Below are 17,999 nucleotides of genomic sequence, written 5' to 3'. Positions count from 1 at the left end.
AAGATCACATAATTTGAACCTCTAACAGCCCAATTTTGTGTGCTTCGGAAAACTAAATACCACATTTAAAGCCAAGAGAAGTTAACTCTTGAAGAGATAAATTACAAGGCAATTTAGCTTTCATTTGGCCACATGCTCTTTCTCAAAGTAACACTGACTAGTAACACGGCATAATCTATCACAGCAGGGCTCACTATAGTTAATTAAAGTTCTACACTAAAACACATCTGATGTGACTCCAATGACAACAATCTTAATCTACTAATGTATACAATTAGAAAATTGCTGGCCGGGCGCCGTGGCTCACGCTTGTAATCCCAGCACTTTGGGAGGCCGAGGCAGGTGGATCACCTGAGGTCGGGAGTTCAAGACCAGCCTGACCAACATGGAGAAACCCCGTCTCTACTAAAAATACAAAATTAGCCAGGGTGGTGGCACATGCCTGTAATCCCAGCTACTCGGGAGGCTGAGGCAGGAGAATCGCTTGAACCCGGGAGGCGGAGGTTGCGGTGAGCCGAGATCGCGCCATTGCACTCCAGCCTGGGCAAAAAGAGTGAAACTCTGTCTCAAAAAAAAAAAAAAAGGAAATTGCAATTTGGGTTATTTGCTTTTTTCCAGGATCACAACATAATTTGCTTAAAATAAAAGAGAAAATTCTGGGGAGCCCAATTTTTCAGATTACTGCATGACCATACAAAAGACATCTGATGAAATGTTTACTTCAAAAGGAGAATTAATTTCTTATATAATTAAATGACCCCAAAATTTCCTTTTCTCCTCAGGTTCTATCATTTTATGACCAATACTCACATGCAAATACTGCTAAACTATAATTCTAATTAGAAATACCCAAAGTAACAATTAAACACCCATGTCTACAAATGAAATAATATCATTTTCATGAACAAACTACTAAATTGTCACCTGAAGCTCTGCTGTGTATTTGCACTTTGACAGTTTCCTGGTTGTTTAAGTCAACTGTTTCAGATATAGAGTCTCTATCTTTATCTAATTCGCCTTCAGAATTTACTTTATTAATCTTATTGCATATCTTCTCTTTTTGCCAATCTTTTGACATTTCTGAATTGTTTTCATCATCCTGAATTAACATTGTTGTTTCATTATTATCTTCAGAAAAGCCTCTAGAGCCATTTTCATTTTCTGCTTTATCACTGTTGCTACAAGATTCACAAGACTGAAAATCTACATCTGACTGGCTCTTGTCTTCTTCCATTGTCTCCTCAGTGGTTATGGTTTGCGGATCTTCTTCTACTTCCATGACTTGCTCTTTCAATTCTTCATGAAGCAGATCCATTAAACATCGAAGGAATTCTTGAGCATCCTAATATATCAGCAACATAATGTTACCACTTCATTACATGTGTATATAGAAACATAAGGGAAAATATACAAAATATCATTATCAACTTATATATAAACATACAGCACTATATTGAGAAAATACCAGTTTGTAGAGCATAAAGCACTAGAGAAATGAAGATGCACTCACTTCCAAAAAGTTAGGTAAGTAAAGTTTTCTTTTTTTGAGATGGGGTCTCATTCTGTTGTCCAAGCTGGAATGCTGTGGCATGACCACAGCTCACTGTAGCCTCGATCCCCCAGGTTCAAGCAATTCTCCCACCTCAGCCTTCTTAGTAGCTGAGACCACATGCATGAGCCATCACACCCGGTTGATACATATTTTTAAATTATTTTTAGAAATGAGGTCTCCCTATGTTACCCAGGCTGGTCCCAAGCCCCTGGGCTCAAGCAGTCCGCCTACCTTGGCCTCCTAAAGTGCTGGGATTACAGGCATGAGTCATCACGCCCAGTCAGATAAAAATTTTAATAAACTAAAGATGATCCAAAGGTCAACTTCAGCTGGATGTAGGGGCTCATGCTTGTAATCCTAACATTTAGGGACACCAAGGAGGGAGGATCGTTTGAGTCAGGAGTTCAAGACCAGCCGGGGCAACATAATGAGACATTATCACTCTTATTAAAAAAAAAAAAAAAAGGCTGGATACAGTGCCTCATGACTGTAATCCAACACTTTGGGAGGCCAAGAAGGGTGGATCACCTGAGGTCAAGAGTTCAAGTCCGGCTTGACCAACATGGTGAAACCCTATCTCTACTAAAAATACAAAAATTAGCCAGGCATGGTGGCACACACTTGTAATCCCAGTTACTCCGGAGGCTGAGGCAGGAGAATCGCTTGAACCCAGGAGCTGGAGGCTGCAGTGAGCCAAGATTGCACCACTGCACTCCAGCCTGGACGACAGAGCGAGACTCTGCCTCAAAAAAAGATAAAGATAAAGGAAAGTTGAAAAAATATAAACAATAAACAAGAAAAAGGGTTACTATTCTTGGCAAAAGAAAGACACAAGGAGTGATGACCCCAAAAGATAAGTGGACCAAAAAAAAACATAATGGCATTTTCAAAATTTATTTAGATTAAAATTACAAAAGAAAAGCAATAAACTAACCTGCTGAGAATACCCCCGAAATGTTGGATTTACAGTTTTAATTCCTTGAAACAGATTAGTAGGCACAACAGATCCTGGCCTGAGCAAGAAAACATTTTTAAAGAGTAATTTTTGTTATTTTTAATTTTTATTTTAAAAATTAACAACCAATAATTCAAAGTGTTAAATAAATTGAAAATTACATTTCGAAAAAATCATTCAAAACTGCCTAATATGTTCCACAGGCACATCAGAACACCTTATCCTTGATATTTTAAGTGATATTTTACTGCTATACTCCCTCAATTAAATGATTATGCTTCACCCCATGACTTTTCAAAAATGCAAATTTCCCAAATAGTTCTAAAACAAAATTATTAACATATTACAGTAAACTGTGATCCTAATGCTAAACTTTAGAATAAATAAACATAAGCAGGAAAATATTCATATAGTATTTAGGGTCTGATTTTATCATTGTGAGAATGCCTACTCCTGAATATAAAACTCTAAAGTTCCAGTAACAGCAGCTGTACAGCAGCTTTAACATTCCAACACTATATCACCAGTCCAAATACTTCCAGACTTTCATGACACCTTCATCTGCTTCTAAAACTTCTCTGACACCTTACATTCAGCTTCAAATGTAACATGCCTGAAACAAAGCTGTCTCAAATCTGTCTGTCTTCTCCTTTTTTCTGGCTCCATAAATGGACCTGCATCCTTTAAATATTTATAATATTCATTTAAAAGTTTAATAAAGAAAAGTATATTAAGTTACATACCTGCTTTTATGCCACAGCTCTGTCATTAGTTTGAGATAACTTTTACAAATGGCAGGTTTCTTATCTGTTCGTGCTAATCCTCCACAATCAAGAAAAAACTGTGTCAAAGGTGGGCTAATTTTAAAAAGAGAAAAATGTTAGAGTGGAGTCAAAGCTAATACTGATTATTTCTGGTCATTCAATTAACTGACAACACGTACATCCCTATAGCTGTCATTTCTTTCTTTGATCCCTTTTACAGCTTCACTTTCATTCCTTCATAAAGAGCTCAGTCCTTTCAAATCAGATTTGGCCCCACCATATCAAGAGTCCTCCATGCTGCCAGATACACTTTTCAGTCCCCACTCAGTAACATTTGCCACAGACGACCATGCCCTCATTCTTTTTTTTTTTTTTTTTTTTTTTTTTTGAGACGGAGTCTCGCTCTGTCGCCCAGGCTGGAGTGCAGTGGCCGGATCTCAGCTCACTGCAAGCTCCGCCTCCCGGGTTCACGCCATTCTCCTGCCTCAGCCTCCCGAGTAGCTGGGACTACAGGCGCCCGCCACCTCGCCCGGCTAGTTTTTTGTATTTTTAGTAGAGACGGGGTTTCACCATGTTAGCCAGGATGGTCTCGATCTCCTGACCTTGTGATCCGCCCGTCTCGGCCTCCCAAAGTGCTGGGATTACAGGCTTGAGCCACCGCGCCCGGCCATGCCCTCATTCTTGAACAAATCTTCTCTGGACTATTGTATGCATTTTCCAACTTTCCCTCTTTACCTCTTAAAATTACTTTTTCCTCTTTATTGCTCTTTTTGGCCCCAGACATGTAAATGTAAGGATTCCTCAGGACTTGATCCTATGACTTTTCCCTACATACTTTTCTTCCCTGGGCGATCTAAAATTTTCAACCATATTCTAATCATCATCAAATTTATATAAAGTCAACCATGTCATCTAAATTTCAGATTTATATCAAATGCCCAAACTGAACAGGATAAAAATTTAACTTTCAACTGAACCTGCACTTCCTCCAGCCTTCTACATTCCATTATTTGGTACTAATATTTGTTGGTGGCTCAAGTTAGCAATTTATAAGGAAGTATAGTCTGTCATGAGTTTGATTAGCTTGAGGGAATCTCCATTAATCTATTTATAGAAAACTGACTGGGCAAAGGACCAAATTCTGACCTACATAAACCAAACCCCCTATGAAGGCAGTTAGATAACTACTAAGCCATCTCTTTGCCAAGTGTAATCCTTTTTTTTTTTTTTTTTCGGTAGAGACAGGGTCTCGTTAGGTTGCCCAAGCTGGTTCCAGAACTCCTGGGCTCAAGCAATCCTCCCACCTTAGCCTCCCAAAGTGCTACAGGCATGAGCCACCACACCCAGCCACCAATAGTGTAATCATATCAGCCACATCTTTTTCAATGAAATCAGAGGAATTACAAAGTAAATCCATGGAAGCAGTATTGTGCAATAATCAACAAAAGATCTACAAAAACAAACATACACATAAAAATCTCAGATTCAGAATTTTGTCCCTGCCAGGCATGGTGGGTCATGCCTGTAATTCCAATACTTTGGGAGGCCAAGGCAGGACATGACTCAAGGACAGGAGTTCAAGACCAGCCTGGGCAACACAGCAAAAATCCATCTCTACAAAACTTTTAAAACATTATCTGGGAGCAGTGGCATGCACTTGTGGTCCTAGCTACTTGGCAGGCTGAGGCAGGAAGAGCCCTTGAACCCAGGAGTTCAAGGCTGCAGTGAGCCATGATCGTTCCACTGCATTCCAGCCTGGGTGACAGAGTAAGATCCTGTCTCTAACTTTAAAAAAAAAAAAAAAAAAAAAAAAAAAAGGCCGGGCGCTGTGGCTCATGCCTGTAATCCTAGCACTTTGGGAGGCCGAGGCGGGCGAATCATGAGGTCAGGAGATCGAGACCAACCCGGCTAACATGGTGAAACCCCATCTCTACTAAAAATACAAAACTTAGCTGGGTGTGGTGGCCGGCGCCTGTAGTCCCAGCTACTCAGGAAGCTGAGCTGAGATCACATCACTGCACTCCAGCCTGGCGACAGAGCGACACTCCGTCTCAAAAAAAAAAAAAAAAAACCAGAATTCCGCCAGTACTTACTAGCTGGTTACAATGGCAAAGTTATTTAAACTTCTGTGTCTGGTTTTCTTATCTGTATAAAAATAACAATAGCAACAACCTACAGGTCTCTTAGGATTGTGTTGTTAAACTTGAACCTCCTCTCCCTTTCTCTACCCACATCCTATCAATCAATCATCCTCCTAAAAATGTTTATCTCCAATTCCTTCACTCTTTTCCTACCACCCTAGATGATGTAAACTACCACTACTTCTTGCCTAAATCATTATCATAGTCTTCTAGCTGGTCTTTCAAATTCCACTCTCTTCCCCCTCCAATTCACTGTCCACGTGGCAACCACAGTAATATTTTTAAAATATAGATTATTAGCTACCCTACTATACAAACACTTCAATGGTATTGTACTACTATGAGAATAAAGACCTACATCTTTAATGTGGCCTACATAACCTAGACCCTTGTCGTTCAGCCCTATGATTACTGTACCCTGTCACACAGATTTTCTTCCAGTTCCTCAAATGTGTCAAGCTCTTTCCCATCCCAAGGCTGCTTACAAGGAGCATTTTGCTAGGAATGCTCTCCCCATCCTTTCAAACAACCAGCTCATACTTATTCCTCAAGTTTCAGAGTAAATGTCTCTTCTTTTTTTTTTTTTGAGACGGAGTCTCACACTGTCACCTGGGCTGGAGTGCAATGGTGTGACTTTGGCTCACTGCAACCTCCACCTCCAGGGTTTACATGATTCTCCTGCCTCAACCTCCCAAGTAGCTGGGATTACAGGTGCACACCACCACACCTGGCTACATTTTTGTATTTTTAGTAGTGACAGGGTTTCACTATGTTGGCCAGATTGGTCTCAAACTCCTGACCTCGTGATCCACCCGCCTCAGTCTCCCAAAGTGCTGGGATTACAGGTGTGAACCACCACGCCTGGCCTAAATGTCTCTTCTTTAACGTCCGAGCGCAGTGGCCCATGCCTATAATCCCAGCACTCTGGGAGGCCGAGGCAAGCGAATCACTTGAGCCCAGGAGTTGGAAACCAGTCTGGGCAACAAGGCAAACCCCATCTCTACAAAAAATTTAAAACTTAGCCACGTTTGGTGGCACGTGCCTGTAGTCTCAGCTACTCGGGAGGCTGAAGTAGGAGGATCACACAAACCCAGGAGGCAGAGTTGCAGTGAGCCAAAATCGCACCACTGTGCTCTAGCCTGGGTAACAGAGTGACACCCAGCCTAAAAAAAAAAAAAAAAAAAAAAAAAAAAAAAGTCTCTTCTTCAAAGATGTGTTCTCTGATTACTTAATAAAAATTGGGTTATCTTTATTTCACAAGGTTATGAAACATAAGAAAACTGAAGGCAAAATATTTATGGAGGCAAAATATTATGTCTAAACAAAAATTAGATTATTTTGGGAAGAAGTACAAGTTTAATATCCCTAATACAAAATACAAAATACAAAATGTTCCAAAATCCAAAACTTTTTGAATGCCAACATGATATTCAAAGGAAATGCTCATTGGAGCATTTCAAATACTGGATTTTTGGTAAGGGATGCTCAACCAGTAAGTATAATGCAAATAAATACTCCAAAATCCAGAAAAATCTGAAACACTTCTGATTCCCAGCATTTCATAAGAGGGATACTCAACCTGTAGACATATGTTCAATCTCCAATCACTACACTATAATTTAATCCAGGAGAAAGGGTAATGTCAAAGTCAGTGATTTCTGAATTTTGGTTCGGACTCAATGCACCTAAATTTAAAGGGTAATATCACCTGACTCAATGCATCCAAACTTAAGAGTAAAACCACCTGACATACCTATTTTGTAAGACTATGATTACAAAAAAAAATCTGACTCCTTTATTAAAGGCTTTCCATCTACAGAAAAATATAAAATATTTTCATAAGATCTCTGAATTAAAAGTGATCTGAATAATTAGTTCACACTCTTCGTTTTCTAGCTGTAAGAAACAATAACTTGCTCAAAGACACACAACTACCCAGGGTTTACACAAGGACCAGCAGCCTCAAGAAACTACAGGCATACATAGAGTAACATCATTGGGACAAGAATGGGTTATGTCCCAAACCAGATTCTTGCCTGTTCTACCTTGAGAGTTAGTCAACTACTATAGTTGCATGGTTTTGTGCTCAAAAAATAACTTTAAAAATCATACAAACAAAACAAAATTAATTTCTCTATTTACCAATTAGAAAGAGCCTGCAAAGCTGCATTCATGTAACAAGTATTTCCAATATTTTTCAAACCTGTAAGACCTATTAAGAAAAAATATACATGAAGTCATCATTCAATAAAGCAAAATGACTCAATTTTAGGGGTCATTAATATGGTTCCCAAATTATATTAAGGACCACAGAAATACAATACAGCAACTTGAATAATTCAGAGAGGTCATACTTTTGGAAGCCTTACAATCACCAAAAATTTTGTTTTGTTTTGTTTTGACAGAGTCTCGCTCTGTTGCCCAGGCTGGAGTGCAGTGGCGCAATCTCGGCTCACTGCAAGCTCCGCCTCCCAGGTTCACGCCATTCTCCTGCCTCAGCCTCCTGAGTAGCTGGGACTACAGGCGTCCGCCACCACACCCAGCTAATTTTTTGTATTTTTAGTAGAGACGGGGTTTCACTGCATTAGCCAGGATGGTCTCAATCTCCCGACCTCGTGCTCTGCCTGCCTCAGCCTCCCAAAGTGCTGGGATTACAGGCGTGAGTCACGGCACCCGGCCACAATCACCAAAATTTTGAGTTTTACATAAGTTCAAGGCTTAAACAGTTCAACCTTTGAAATTTGCACAGGAAGAATAGCCTTTCCTATTAACATTTAAGACTAGATGTTTTTAAAAATCATTAATTGAGGCTTTTACATTTATTATAATTAAGTTTATTTTGAGAAATAGTTTAATGACAATGCAAAAAAACTCATGTCATGATAAATGATAAACATCCTTTTCCTTTCCGTTTCAATGTATTGCATTGAAAGTAGTATTTATGCCAGGCGCGGTGGCTCACACCTGTAATCCCAGCACTTTGGGAGGCCAAGGCAGCCAGATCACGAGGTCAGGAGATCGAGACCATCCTGACTAACAGGGTGAAACCCCATCTCTACTAAAAATACAAAAAATTTGCCGGGCGTGGTGGCGGGCACCTGTAGTCCCAGCTACTCAGGAGGCTGAGGCAGGAGAATGGCATGAACCCAGAAGGCGGAGCTTGCAGTGAGCCAAGATCGCACCATTGCACTCCACCCTGGGCAACAGAGCGAGACTCCATCTCAAAAAAAAACAAAAACAAAAAAGAAAGTAGTATTTATTAGGTTGAACCATAGGATACTGCTGACAATCTACAAAAACGGCAATTTCATATGGTTCAAGCTAATACGAAACGAAGCCATTGAATGACTTATCACTTCCATATATAGTCAAGTTCACTTTCATCAGTTTACTTTCATTATTAAAAGATGAAATAAATACTAAAAAAAAGTTATAAATGCTATTTGGATTTGGAGCAAAATGAAGAAAATTTAAAATTCTAAAAACCTCTAAAACAAGACTGAACTATCACTTATTGATAAGTATCCAGTAAAATTAATAGTGTGGGCTAAATTAATGGGTTAAAACTGGGAAATACATAAAATATTTATAAAGTAGTCACGTCAAGCTTAAATGAAAGTGTTAATTTCCAGATAATTATCTAAATATACATTCAATATGCCACTAGCATCAATTATAAAACAGAAAATTTTAAGTTTATACTAAGAACAGTGGGCCTAAAAGAACATGGAAAATCCAAATAGACTGGTTCTCAATTTAGGGGAAGAAGGGAGAAGTGTATCACCTGATTCTTTTTCCAAATGTTTTCCCCTGAAAATTCTGCTAAGGGAATACTTTAATACCTAATACCTCCCCATCACTGACAATAGAAAAAGGAGTTGAGAAACACTGTTAAAACAGACCTCAAAAGGCAAGTTAAGCAAAAAGATCGTAAGGTTCAACTGCAAAAGAGTAAGTAGGATCCTAGCTTTGGTAAACTGATACCAGAGAAACCAAAAGTTTGTTTTGCAAATAAAATTTTACTAGGCCAAATTTCAAAGTCTTTTTGTTGTAATTATCAAGCCCGTTTTACCTCCACATTTTGAAACGTTTATATTATACGGTTTTCTAAAGAAACGGGCAGTGCCATACAAGGGTTACACAGGATTATTTTACCTCTTGCCCTAAGTTCATCTTCTTCGTCCACTTCTATATCCAGATCATCAAATACAGCAACCAGAGGAGTTTTTAATGTTGTATTACTGGGTATTTTAAAATCCTTGATAACAAAAAAAGAGAGCACACTTGAACAAATCCTTAAATTTTAAAAAAAGCTTTAATTGTAACATAAAACATCTATACCATAAAAATTATTGAGATGTTATTTTAATAGTGGAACCATAAGAATTTGTGGTATTAGCAATTAAACTTACATTTCTGTTTTAAAGGAAATAAGGATCTACCCTAGATAATAGCAATGTCAGCCCCACTTTATTAACATACATATTTGAGTTTAAAAGGCACTTTTTATAACTGAATTTTCTGAATTAAAACTCCACAATAACTGCAAGTATGTGACATTAAAAAGTCACATAGCTAAAAAGACCTCTGAAGGACACTATCCTACACTCTTTTCAGATCTAATTTTCTACAGGGAAAAAGGCAAAAGTTTTTCATCATAACACATTATCTGTAGACTTCTACAATCTCTCCTGATACTACTATATTTACTTTGCACACTTTTTTTTTTTTTTCTGAAATAGAGTCTCACTCTGTTGCCAGGCTGGAGTGCAGTGGCATGATCTCGGCTCACTGCAACCTCCACCTCCCAGGTTCAAATGCTTCTCCTGCCTCAGCCTCCTGAGTAGCTGGGACTATAGGTGCATGCCACCACACCCAGCTAATTTTTGTATTTTTAGGAGACAGGGGGTTTCACCATGTTGGCTAGAATGATCTTGATCTGTTAACCTCATGATCCGTCCACCTTGGCCTCCCAAAGTGCTGGGATTACAGGTATGAGACACCACATCCGGCCTGCATGATTTTATGCATATTAAATAGTTCAAGCACTTACTTTAAAAATATTCTAATATTAATTTCCAACAATTGGCTTGATTCAGAGGTTGCAACTGATAATCTGTTACCCAAATGCTAGCAAACACTTAAAAAAAACTTTGAGCTACAGTTTAAAAAATTCAGAGATGACAAATAAAAATCAAAATTTGAAAGTTCTCTTGTAGTATCAGAAGCTTGAACTACAATGAACCAACATTCAGCAACACCCAAACAGAGAAGGAAACTGAATAGCAGCATAAATTTAGCATGTACTCTGGTTCTCCAAGTTATTATAACCTTACTTTACCTCTAAAATGCAGGCATATGCACTAATTCCCAACCATTTTACTTTCCTGACATCTGTAGAGACTGGACATTTGAGTAGACTTCATACTCCCATTTTGTTTTTATAAAGTAATTGTTTTTAAAAAGATACATGCTCACTACAAAATATCTAAATGCATGCAAGTACAGAGGCTTAAAAGAAATCACTTGAAATTTTACTATCTAGAAAAAGTGTCTATTTGAAAAATCTTATTAATATTTGTATGGCTTCCAATATTTCACTATTTTGCAAATATCCTGTGGTAAACTGGATTCAAACAGCATATAAGTTTTAGTCTACTAAATAAATCTATCTGAACAACATTTTTCTTCTGAATAATTTCTTCAACAATGGGATCATAAGGAAGTTGCATGAAATTAAGTTTATGCCTTTTATGTGTTAACATATTTACAAGTCATCAGAAAATTATTAACAAGCCATCAGGAAAGTATCAGTATACTTTTTCTATCAGACTCAACATTAATTAAAGTTTGTAATCTTGATCTTTTCTGGTAGAAATGGCAACAGACAGCTTATTTAACTTACTTCTCTAGTAAGTGATGCTGATAATTTTGCCTTTATAGATTATTAGTTTCTTGTATGATTAAACTTTGGTCATAACATTATACTTTTTTCTTTTTTTTAATTTTTTCTACTTATTACCATTCAGATAACTTCAGTGGGACAAACTTTTGTTAATAATGTAAGAGGATTCAATAAAACTGCCATTTTCATACTACCTGGACTTCTGAAAAAGACTAAACATGTTTGTGAATGATAAATAGGTATAAGTGGGAGAAATAGTAATGGTTATAATTAACTAAAGCCATTCAACTGAGAAATTGAAAATGCAATAAATTACTCTTTGACTAAAATCTAGCCACCCTAAGTTATATCATGTGTAAGGCAAGCAAATTTATTATCACAAATGTCTACCATAAGAATGTGATACAAACATACAACAGAAAAACCTGAGAGTTGGTATCAGTGAACAAATACAGAAATATGTGATTTCTATAATCCACATGAGGAAAAAAACTCGCTCTTCATCAAATCTGATCAAATTCTGATCAAACGATGATCAGAATAAGAGGCCAACTATTTTAAGTTAATTTCCTTTTCCCTATTTTTCTATGAGTTAAAAATTCTGAAAATTAAGTGATAAATTCTGTGAGGAAACCTGTACATTTTCTAAGTCTCTTGATCCAAAAGGAGAAAAACCTTTTTTTTTTTTTTTTTCAGATGGAGTCTCGCTCTGTCACCTAGGCTGGAGTACAGTGGCGCAGTCTCGGCTCACTGCCAGCTCCGCCTCCCAGGTTCATGCCATTCTCTTGCCTCAGCCTCCCAAGTAGCTAGGACTACAGGCGCCCGCCTCCACGCCCGGCTAATGTTTTGTATTTTTAGTAGAAACAGGGTTTCACCATGTTAGCCAGGATGGTCTCGATCTCCTGACCTCGTGATCTGGCTGCCTAAGGCTCCCAAAGTGCTGGGATCACAGGCGTGAGCCACTGCGCCCAGCCCAAAGGGAGAAAAATCTTTAACCAAAGACTGATGCTAAGCTTCATTATATTCTACTTTGTTTTCAATAATAAGTAAAATGTTCACAGTAATAAAAAGGGGATGGAAGGGAGGACAGAATGAGGAAGAGAGCTGAATTAGTAACTGTCATTCCCTATCAAAGAAGGCCTACCACCTTTCTTGGAATCAGATTTACCAGAAAAAGATAAAGACTACTTCAGTCATTTAAAAAAAAAAAAAAACTTTAAAAATTCATTAGGGGCTTTTCCATCTTCAGACAGGTAGGCTTCAATCTCACCCTAATCTATCACTCTAAGTAACACAAGAAAGGGGAGCATGAGAACTTTATTTGAGAGAAAAAAGGCACATTACAGAAATTTTCAAAGTACAGGTTAGGCAGTATTCCTTTTTAAAATTTTAGCTACATAACAAATTCTGAAAGTATTACCTGAATGTTTTACAGCTTAACTAAGTGGATCTAGATTATTACCTGGACACTGTTTTCTTGTATTTGGTGAGGTTGTCTTACATGAGGCAATGAAGGCTGAGTTCCTAATTTCCTATCCAAAAATACTTCTTTGCTGCAAGCATAACACCATACTCGAAGAGTGGTAAGGTTCACAGTTAGATAATGCTTTGTCTCCTATATCATTTCACAGTAGAGGGAAAAGAGGAACCAAAATTACATATACTTGAAAACAGTTCTTCAAAAGATAACAGAAGATAAACTGCTGGTCTTTGATGAGTAACAATATACTCAAAAGCCAGTTTAGAATACCAAAAAAAAAAATTCTTTAGATAAACTTCTAAGGTATAATGAACAGTAACAATATGTAAGCCTACTCTAGAAATTACTCTGCCATTTTCCCCTCACTATTCATTATACAAAAAGATAAATGGAAGAGTATAAGACCTTGCTTTGCAGTCTGCAAATAAATATAACACAAGAAAATAATTAACAATAGCTAGTAACTACTCTAAGAAATCAGAATGGCAAAAGAACACAAATGACATGAGTCAAAGCATAAAACAGCTCTAGCAATATAGAATATATAATCCTGGAAAGATAAAAGTCTAGCCTTTCTCAACCAGAGTTCCGCTAGAGAATGAAGCCCTACAAAAAATGATCTAAGTGACTAATTTCTCAATTCTCCCAAGGGTGGTACACAGCAAGTACCATTTTAGATGGAAAGAAGTAAATGATATACAATGATGCCTTTGAGTTTGGGTATTCAGGCTTAATTAATTCTCTAGAGGAAGCCTGGTTGAGAACAGTTGATGCTGTAGAGGTATCAATGTGCACCTTAAAACACACTCATTCGAGAAACTTGTTTTCTCGAATTTAGAGAAATTTAGAATGGGAGGTCTACATAACACTATAGAAGAGGCATGCCAGAGTTACATGAGAAGTACCAAACAAGCAGAGCAAAGCAGAAAGGTGAGTCCAGTTAGGATGATGTGCAGGAAAAGGCAATATGACATGAGCTGAGACTTAAAGAAGTTAGCCAGGCTATCTCATAAATCTAAGTACCTATTCTCTCTCGGGCTTCAACCTCCTAATACACCAGCTATCACCTCCAAATATCTGGAGATGTCTGGATGTACACTTTTTTTTTTTTTTTTTTTTAGATGGAGTTTCGTTCTTGCTGCCCAGGCTGGAGTACAATGGTACAATCTTGGCTCACTGCAACCTCCGCCTCCCAGGTTCAAACAATTCTCCTGCCTCAGCCTCCCGAGTAGCTGGGATTACAGGTGTCTGCCACCATACTCAGCTATTTTTTTTGAATTTTTAATAGAGACGGAGTTTCGCCATATTGGCCAGGCTGGTCTCGAACTCCTGACCTCAGGTGATCTGCCTGCCTCAGCCTTCCAAAGTGCTGGGATTACAGGTGTGAGCCACTGCGCCCGGCCGGATGTATGCTTTTGAAATCAGTGCTTTCTTAATCACAACCTCATTTTAACGTTCATCCTCCTGGCAATTCCCTTCCCTACCTTTCACAGAGAATGTAAGTGAAGTTTTAACTTAGAGCGCAAACTTGAATTAATAATGTTATACTGGCCTTCCCTTTCCTTCAGGTACTTTTTTAACAAGTCTTCCATTAAATTTTTTATATACATACCTGAGAATGTATGGTGCTGTGATCTACTTGTGATTCACCACAGCCAACATATGAACATCTATTCTATAAATAATTATATAGGAAGAAAAATAAGATACTTTATAATATACATGTAAATTTATAACAGCATTACAATTATATTTACAATTAAGTTTGGATTACCTGTTTTAAACTCAATGAGTAAATGACTTTCCAGTCATAAAATTTAACCAAATGTTTCCAGGCACAAAACAAAACCAGAAGATATATTTCTAAGCTAAAAGCTATGTCATTTCTAATAAAAGGCAAGCATAAAATACCTGAGTGATTTACTAAAAACTGCAAAAGCACTATAAATTAAGATCTTTCCAAAGTTTATTTTTTGTAATCAATAATGACCTTTTAAAAGCAAGTTTAATTTACAAAAATCACTTTAAGTGTCAAAAATTTTCTGGTTATGATTATTCAGATCCAAATTTATTATTATCATAGCAATCTTTTCAGGAAAAAACAGTACACACCTCCAGGCATGCCCAAAGATTCGGTCCTCGGACTTTACAATCCTGACAAGTACCCTATAAAAAGAAATAAAAAAGACAACATTGGTTATATTGACACAAACACATACAATTCACTAATGCACTGACATCATACATATTTTTAAAACATGGCTCATAGAGTATTATAACAATTTATGAAAACTACATATTCAAGAGAAAAGTGAAGTTTTTCAAGGAAGAAAAAACCTGTTTCTTACATGAGATTTTTGTATCAAATCTTCTTTTGTTATTTCACCAACTGAATCCAAATGTGGACAATGATTTCGAAAAGCTGACATTTTGTTAGGAATTTTTTCCTGTTTCCCAAGACTTTCAAAATGAGGTAACACCTATAGGAAACGTAACACACAGACAAAAATTAATAAGTGAATGCTTATAATGCCTGCAAAGATTCCAAAAAAATAAAAAAATAAAAATGCTAACACATTAAAAACGATTAAAAGATAACATAAGAATGATATGTTCATAAGTTTGCCCTGTAAAAGTGTATTCTCAAACATAGATGAGTTTTCAGAATTGAAGTTAATTTGAACACTGGAAATTTCTCTACTACATAAACATTTTATTAAAATTGACATCTATAAATAAATGTAAGTTTGTTTTTCCATGACTTTTACTGCTTTTCCACTCTCATTTCACTTTTTATAGATAAAAGGGGGGAATATTCACGTTATTCAATTGTGAAGCATTTTTATCCTTTTTCTAAAAAAAAAAAAAAACTAATCCTTAGGCTGGACTACCAGTTGAAAAAAAAAAAAAAAAACTTCAAGTAGAAAGCTTCATTTTTCTACTAACAGGACCCCCTACTGATGGCATAAATTAAATCATCTGGTATCCTGGCCTTATACCAGGATAGGCATTAAATTACATCAGGGTTTCTCAATCCCGGCACTACTGACACTTACGGTCAGATAATTCTTTGCTGTGAGGTATTGTCCTGTGCATTGCAGGTTATTTGGCAACATTCTCGCTTCTATCCACAAGAGACAGACCAGCCCTGCCACCACTCTGAGCTCTGATCACCAGCGTCTCTAGACAGTAACAAATTATATCCTCCGGGGAACAAAATCTCTCCAGGTTTGAGAACCCCATTTTCATGATCTTTATAACCCCTGAAGTAGGTGCCATTATTAGCTTCATTTGCATATAAGACTAAGAGATGCAAACTTTACTGATTCCACAGCGTTTGATTCAAGTAAAGTGAGTGATTTCCAAACAAAGGTCTCAAGTCTAATTCGGTATTTCTAGATCTTTTGGTTGTATCTTTTCACTAACAGCGTTTTTCAAGCTCTTAATTCAACTTTGAGGTTTGAGAACACTTTCCCAAAAAAAGTTAAGAATTTGCTAGGACAGAACAAAACAGTTTAAAAGTCTGAACTTCAGAAACATTGTAAATTTAATTTCTTTTGTGGTTTATAAGTTGTTCAATAAACCATGCAGGTCTATGTAATACTTTACAACTACATACAACCCCTTTGTTACCCTATAGCTTATATAAGAGTGTCTGTCTGCCTTTTATTTATTTATTTATTTATTTATTTATCTTTGAGACAGAGTTTCACTCTTGTTACCCAGGCTGGAGTGCAATGGCGTGATCTCAGCTCACCGCAAACTTCACCTCCCAGGTTCAAGTGATTCTCCTGCCTCAGCCTCCCAAGTAGCTAGAATTACAGGCATGCGCCACCACACCCGACTAATTTTTTTGTACTTTTAGTAGAGATGGGCTTTCTCCATGTTGGTCAGGCTGATCTCGAACTCCTGACCTCAGGTGATCTGCCTGCCTCAGCCTCCCAAAGTCCTGGGATTACAAGTGTGAGCCACTGCGCCTGGCCTCTGTCTGCCTTTTAAACCCACTGCAATAAATTTGCAGAAATATTAACACATTAGTAAATACGTTTTTTAATTACACTTTAAGTTCTAGGGTACATGTGCACAACATGCAGGTTTGTGTAAATACCTTTTTTTAAGTTAAAAAAAAGTTGAACAAAATCAAATCAAATAATTCACTATTACACTGCAATGCACAAAATTCACCAGGAACTACTCTTAGGGTTAATAGTGCAAACATTTCTTTTTTCTTTTGAGACAGGGCCTCATTCTGTCACTCACACTGTAGTACAACAGGGCAAACACAACTCACTGCAGCCTCCTCATCCTGGTCTCAAACCATCCTCTTGTCTCAGCCTCCCGTGTAGCTACAACTACAGGTGCATGCCATGTGATTAGATTACCCCAACCCAGAGAAAAAACCACAGAAAAGGATAGGGTAAAACAATTCTCAAAGCCTTTAAGGGTTGTTTGTATTCTCATCAGCCACAGTTGAAAGACACCATAATAGAGGAAATAAAGTACTCAGAAAGGCACTGCCTCAATAATGGGAAGAAATTATCCTTAATCTAAAGGCTATTTTGGTTCTGCCTTTAAAAACTTCAAAAAGGGCCAGGCGCAGTGGCTCACCCTGTAATCCCAACACTTTGGGAGGCCAGGTGGGCAGATCACGAGGTCAGGAGATCGAGAACATCCTGGCCAAGGAAACCCCATCTCTACTAAAAATATAAACATCAGCTAGGCGTGGTGGTGTGCACCTGTAGTCCCAGCTACTCAGGAGGCTGAGACAGGAGAATTGCTTGAACCCAGGAGGCGGAGGTTGCAGTGAGCCGAGATCACGCCACTGCAATCCAGACTGGGGACAGAGCAAGACTATCTCAAAAAAAAAAAAAAAAAAAAAAGAAAAGAAAAAAAGAAAAAAAAGTTCAAAAAGAAGTCTTAAAAGGATCAAACTGTTCTGAAGGAACTGTGTTCAGAACAAAGCTTAAGGACATTTAAAGGAATGAAAAAATTCAGTACCCAACAAGGTGAAAATCACAATGACTGGCATCCAATAAAAAATGACAGGCTATCTAAGAAGGAAAATCTGACCCACAGTGAAGAGAAAAAGAAGAAACCAAGAAATAGGACCGATGACAGAACAAAGATAGAATAAATCTTAATCTTAAAAATTAAATCAGAACATCAGTGATATGGGGGAAAATGTTCAAATTTGATGAAAAC

General features: G+C 37.5%; 1 protein-coding gene across 2 annotated transcripts in view; it reads right to left on the bottom strand.

The window, feature by feature from the left end:
• The window catches only part of USP33 (ubiquitin specific peptidase 33), a 69,556-nt gene that overhangs the window by 32,357 nt on the left and 19,200 nt on the right, over positions 1 to 17,999 (bottom strand). For both annotated transcript variants that reach the window (XM_015143009.3, XM_015143013.3), the window contains exons 2-10: positions 15,146 to 15,277; positions 14,910 to 14,963; positions 14,410 to 14,472; positions 12,780 to 12,932; positions 9,568 to 9,670; positions 7,555 to 7,624; positions 3,251 to 3,364; positions 2,487 to 2,565; positions 925 to 1,342 (exon numbers count right to left, since the gene is read on the bottom strand). In XM_015143009.3, coding sequence (XP_014998495.1) covers positions 925 to 1,342; positions 2,487 to 2,565; positions 3,251 to 3,364; positions 7,555 to 7,624; positions 9,568 to 9,670; positions 12,780 to 12,932; positions 14,410 to 14,472; positions 14,910 to 14,963; positions 15,146 to 15,226 — 1,135 coding nt within the window. In that variant the 5' untranslated portion in view covers positions 15,227 to 15,277. The remainder of the gene's footprint in view (positions 1 to 924; positions 1,343 to 2,486; positions 2,566 to 3,250; positions 3,365 to 7,554; positions 7,625 to 9,567; positions 9,671 to 12,779; positions 12,933 to 14,409; positions 14,473 to 14,909; positions 14,964 to 15,145; positions 15,278 to 17,999) is intronic.

This window comes from Macaca mulatta, chromosome 1, assembly GCF_049350105.2.
Source record: "Macaca mulatta isolate MMU2019108-1 chromosome 1, T2T-MMU8v2.0, whole genome shotgun sequence".
Classification (NCBI taxonomy): Eukaryota; Metazoa; Chordata; class Mammalia; order Primates; family Cercopithecidae; genus Macaca; species Macaca mulatta.
This window is presented reverse-complemented; position numbering and strand designations above follow the sequence as displayed.